At 67.5% G+C, this 4697-nt stretch overlaps 1 protein-coding gene across 2 annotated transcripts; it reads right to left on the minus strand.

The window, feature by feature from the left end:
• Nucleotides 1–313: 313 nt before the first annotated feature.
• On the minus strand, nucleotides 314–1828 carry HELT (helt bHLH transcription factor). 2 transcript variants are annotated; one of them, XM_076337608.1, is made up of 4 exons: nucleotides 1721–1828; nucleotides 1250–1354; nucleotides 1008–1104; nucleotides 314–882 (listed from the first exon to the last, which is right to left on the minus strand). In XM_076337608.1, exons 1-4 carry the CDS (start codon nucleotides 1745–1747, stop codon nucleotides 389–391), a joined length of 723 nt encoding a protein of 240 aa, XP_076193723.1. In that variant the 5' UTR covers nucleotides 1748–1828; the 3' UTR covers nucleotides 314–388. The 2 variants fall into 2 exon arrangements, with proteins under 2 accessions (XP_076193723.1, XP_076193721.1); XM_076337606.1 differs by having other exon boundaries at nucleotides 314–885.
• Between the last annotated feature and the right edge of the window lie 2869 nt (nucleotides 1829–4697).

Consider the following 4697-nt stretch of genomic DNA (forward strand, 5'->3'; position numbering starts at 1 on the left):
GCAGCCGCCCCGGCCCTCGCGGACCACGTTTCGCTCGTGTTTTTTTCCCCTGGGTGGCTGGGTGGGTGAGGGGGAGACCCCCCACCGCCACCCGAGGAAGCTCCCTCCCGGAAACAAGAAGGGGCGGCGGGTATAAACTTTTATTCCAAGGCATCGCTTGTACAGGCACCGCACCCGGAGGTGGGAAGAAGAGCGGGTGGGGGCAGATCCAGGCCCCCGGAGAGGGCGGGCGGGGGCAGAGCCGGGCCCCCGGGGCGGGCGGGCGGGGGCTCCCCGCCCTCCGAGACCCCCGCGCATCTCCCTGCCCCCGGCAGCCGCCCCGCGCGCCCCGGGCGTAACTCGCAGCGTCCGCAGCCATAAATAGGATTTTTCAGGCGGGGGCGAGTCTCTATAGCATGGAGGGGTGCTGGCCCGGGGGCAGCCCGAAGGCGTTGGGGTGGGAATGGCCGAGGAGATTGAGGTAGTGGCGGTCCAGCCCCTGCACGGAGGAGAGGAAGGTGCTGCGCTGCTGGCCGGGGCTGGCGAGGGGCACGGCGGCGTTGGGGAGGTGGTAGGGCAGGGAGGGGCTGCGGGCGGCGCCGTGCCAGGGGAAGGGGCCCCCCGAGGGTGGCTGGAGCACGGCCTCGCCGGGGCTGTGGCCGTGCCCGGGGCACTCGGGCCCGGAGTGCAGCTGGTAGGAAAAGTCCGGCTCCGGGAGGGAGCCCAGGGAGGTGAAGAGGGGCTCGGTGACGAAGCGCGCTTTGGACTGGAGGAAGGCCAGGATGCGGGCGTATTTGGTGTCTTTGGTCTCCATCCTCTCCACCGTCGTCAGGTAGTGGACCAGGTTCTTCATGCACTCGTGGTACCCGTAGTGGAAGTAGTTGGCGAACTCGGAGAGCAGCTCTGCTGGAAAGGAAGGGGCAGCGGAGCCGAGCTCCTCAGGGTCCGACCGCGGGCGGGGGGGGGGGGGGCCGGAGCCGCCCCCACGCCACGGGTGTCCCGGCGGGGGGCCGCGCCCGCCCACCTACCCTTCTCCCGGCCGCGGGGGAAGTCCGCCGAGTGCAGGGCCCGCAGGTACTGCACCGTCATCTCCAGGATCTCCGCTTTCTCCAGCTTCCCCGAGCTCTGCAACGGGCGGGGGAGAGGGGCATCACCTCTCCCCTGCGGCTGCGCTGCGCTCCGCCGGGCCGCCCCCCCAAACCCCCTCCCCGCATCAGGGGGGGTCGCTCCGCACCGGGGAGAGGGGCGCAGGGGCCGCCCCCCCGCCTACCTGCTTGGCCAGGGCCATGGGTACCGTCTTCCCCAGCTCGGTGAGGCAGCGGTTGATGCGGTCCCTCCTCCGCTTCTCAATCACTTTGTGGGAAACCGGCGTCCTCTGCAAAAGAGACGGGGCGCGTTAGTGGGGGAAAAGCAGCCGGATCCGGCCTCGCCGTGGCAGCCGCCCCCGGCCCTGACCCTTCCAGGCCAGCCGGTCCCGACCCCGCTCCGAGCAGCGGCGCCGGGCGCGACGCGGCCCCGGGAGGGATGCTCCGGCGGCCGGTCCTCTCCGCGCCGCCCCGGGGGCTCCCCGTCTGCGCGGGCGGCCCAGGCAGGGGAGGTTTGTTTGGCCGGGGGTGGTGGTGGTTGTTTTTTTTTTGGGGGGGGGGGGGGTGTCTCTGAAGGGAAAGGCGGTGAGGGGGTCGGGGTCAGGTCCACCCGGCGGCCCCGCAGAGCCGTGCGCGCAAGGCGGGCGGCGACTCACCCTCCGCTCCTTGAGCTTGGAGGCCATGGTGGGCACTGCATCCCCGCTCTCTCCGGGCCCCTTATAAAGCCATCACTTCTTGGGGGGGACCCCGGGGGGCCTCCACGGGCCCGCTGATCCCATAGGATTAGGGGCGAGCGGCGCCGGGGGAATGTATGCATTAAAGATCAGGGTGGAAGGGGGCGAGAGAAGGATGAGGGGTTTGTTGTTTTTTTGGTTTTTTTTTTTTCCTTCTTCCTTCCCCCCCCCCCCCGCCCCCCTTCCTCGCCCCCGTCCACGCAGCCGGGGGCGGCCCAGCTGTGTCGCCCCACGTGGACCTCGGGGACACACGTGACGGTCCCACAATAGCGGCGGGGACGGGGACGGGGATGCGGCGAGCGGGGCGCAGGGCGCGGTACCGCGCCCTGCGCCCCGCTCGCCGCATCCCCGTCCCCGTCCCCGCCGCCTGCCTGCAAATCCCCGGCACCCCCCCACCCCTCCCCTTAGCCCCGGCGCTGACTGCATTTTAAAGCCTGTCCAGAGTCATTAAAGTAATTAAGTAAGCCCTTAATAGGCTGTTCCGCCCAGTTCAAGGGAGAACCCTTGGAGACGGAGTGGCCCCGTTTGTTCTCAGGCTTTTCTCACACGACTTGGTGACACGTCCATCTTTATAAGAGATGGCAGCGAGGCTTTTTTTGTTTACACCGCTTTATGCGCCGGGGACACCCCGGCAGGTGTGGGACCGGGGGGCTGGCACACGATATTCCCCCCCCCCCCGCCCCCGCCCCCCTCTTTTTTTTTCCCGCCGGCCCGGGGAGGCTCTCGCCAGCCTTTGGCACACGACGCTCCTTTTTTGTGTGGTGTGCGCGTCTGTGCGTTGTTGTTTTACCCCCCCGCTCCCCCCCTCTCCTTTGGAGAGGCTCAATTTGTAGCCTATTATCCTATAGGAAAATGTCCCATTGAAAAGTATGAATAGTTTCATTGGGCCTAAATTTTAATAATGCGGGTCAAAGAAAAGAGGGGCAAATAAAGAGTGGATCGCAGCTGGTCCGAGAGTGCATTATTCGGTGTCACCTGCGAGCGGGGTCGCCGACAGACCCCCTATTCATTTGCCTAATTTTGGTCAATTTAACAAACTTCAGGAGAAATTATTGTGGCATTGTTAAGGAGGGTAAAGCTTTCTGATCGAATTAACAGCATGTTTTGATCCGGTAAATGTCATTAAAAAGAAAGAAACAATCGCGTTTAAAGGGGGGCTCCGAGTTAAACGCGCCAAGTGGAGACGCCGGAGCGCAAAGCTCACAAAGGGAGCAAGTAACTGCCACAGGGGAACTTTTGTACGCTCACATTGCTGAGGTTTTTTACACAAAAAGGCATTATTTCATACTTGAATACGTTTAATCCAACAATTGTCTATTTTCTGCAAACATATTTTCACAGCATTGTTAGCTTTCCTCTCCGCGGCCCTCCGCCCGGGCAGCCGCGCTCCTCGCCTGGCGAGCGCACCGAGCCCCCGGCCCTCCCCGCACCGCCCCGCACCGCCCCGCACCGCCCCCGCCGGGGCCGCCCCGCCGCGCCGGGGGGGCCGCCCGCCCCCGCCGCCCGCCGCCCCCCCGACGGCGCGGCGGCGGGCGAGGGCCCCCCCGGGCCCTCTCCACGGCCGGCGGTGCGCCTCCGGGGCCGGGGCCGGCACCGGGCCGCGGGGCCGCCCGCCCGCCTCCCCTCCCCGGCCCCGCCGCCGCCCCCGGCCCCGCCGCCGCCGCGGGGCGCCGCCACCCCCGGGCGGGGGATGGAAAACCCGAGGGCGGCCGGGGAGGCGGTGGGGCCGCCCGGTGCCCGATCCTGCCCGCCTGGGCGACGCCGCCGAGCCCCGGGAAGTGCCGTGGATACGGCGTTCGTTCCAGCCGTGTCAGCCCGGGGAGGTGGTTCCGCAGAAACCTCCGCGTCTCCTCCCGTGTCCCGCATTTTTCCACCCGTTTCCCTTTGCGGTTTAAATGGGGAAAACCACCCCCACCTCATCTTCCCCGGGTGTGCGCGGCGGAGGACACCGCCGCCCTCGCCCGGTCACCTCCCCAGAAGCGGCCGGGGGAAAGGCGCGGCGCCGGCCCTTACCCCGCCGCCCCGGGCTGGCCCGCAGCCGCCCCGGGCTGGCCGGGAGCGCGGAGCGGCTCCGCGGGAGGAGGCGGCGGCGGCGGCGGCCCCGGGGCGCGTCTCCCCCGGCCGGCGGGGCGGGCCGGGCCGGCTGCCCGCCCGGGCGCCCCTGCGTGGGGTGCCGTTCGCCGTATTATTCTTCCAGGACCCTTGTAGGTTTCGGTATATTCATTCTCGTACAATGGGATTAAACACTAACCGTTATCATCCAAATTAACTAAACTCTGAATGGCAAACGCGGGGGCTTTCATTTTTTTTTCCTCCTCTTTTGCTCCACTAGCGGAGATGGAGTTGATCCTCTTACTGTCTGTGTTAACCGCCAGCTGCAGGCACCTGCGAGGCAACTTTTTACACGAGGAAAGTTGTTTATTTTCTCGCTGGCTGCTCCTGCGTTGCCTCCCCCGCCGGCCGGGCCGGCCGGCCGGGGCAAGCCGGACCGGCGGCGGGGGGACGCGGGGCGGCTGCGGGGCTGGGCGGCCGTGGCACCCTGGCGTGTACCGCCGCCGCATCCTTAGAGGGCGTTCGGGGAGGCTGAAGCCAGAGGGGCATCACCCCACACCGCCACGGTCGGACTGTCACCCTTGCAGGGAAGCCAGGCGAAGGCTTTTTAATTTTTTTTTTTTAGCTTTTAAGTCCCCGTGAGCGCCTGTTGGATCTCCTTGCGGGAAACGCGTGCACGGCTCTTTGGCAAACCAAGGCGGACACCCGCGTCCTCATCTCCCACCACCGGTTTTCTGCTCCCGCCCAGGTCCCCCGCCGGCTGCAGCCCTCTCCCCGGCCGAGGGGCTGGCCGGAGGCAGCGGCTGGCCGGGGACGGGGGCGCGGCCCGCCGCCCCGGTACGCGCGG

Source organism: Aptenodytes patagonicus, chromosome 4, assembly GCF_965638725.1.
Source record: "Aptenodytes patagonicus chromosome 4, bAptPat1.pri.cur, whole genome shotgun sequence".
NCBI classification, from domain to species: Eukaryota; Metazoa; Chordata; class Aves; order Sphenisciformes; family Spheniscidae; genus Aptenodytes; species Aptenodytes patagonicus.

Excerpts from the sequence above, each read along its gene's own strand:
- HELT (XM_076337606.1), bottom strand. The coding sequence starts at position 1,747 with ATGGCCTCCAAGCTCAAGGAGCGGAGG. Across the intron at positions 1,355-1,720 it reads CCAAGCTCAAGGAGCGGAGG|AGGACGCCGGTTTCCCACAA; the intron begins GTGAGTCGCCGC and ends TCTCTTTTGCAG. Across the intron at positions 886-1,007 it reads CCCCCGCGGCCGGGAGAAGG|CAGAGCTGCTCTCCGAGTTC; the intron begins GTAGGTGGGCGG and ends CTTCCTTTCCAG.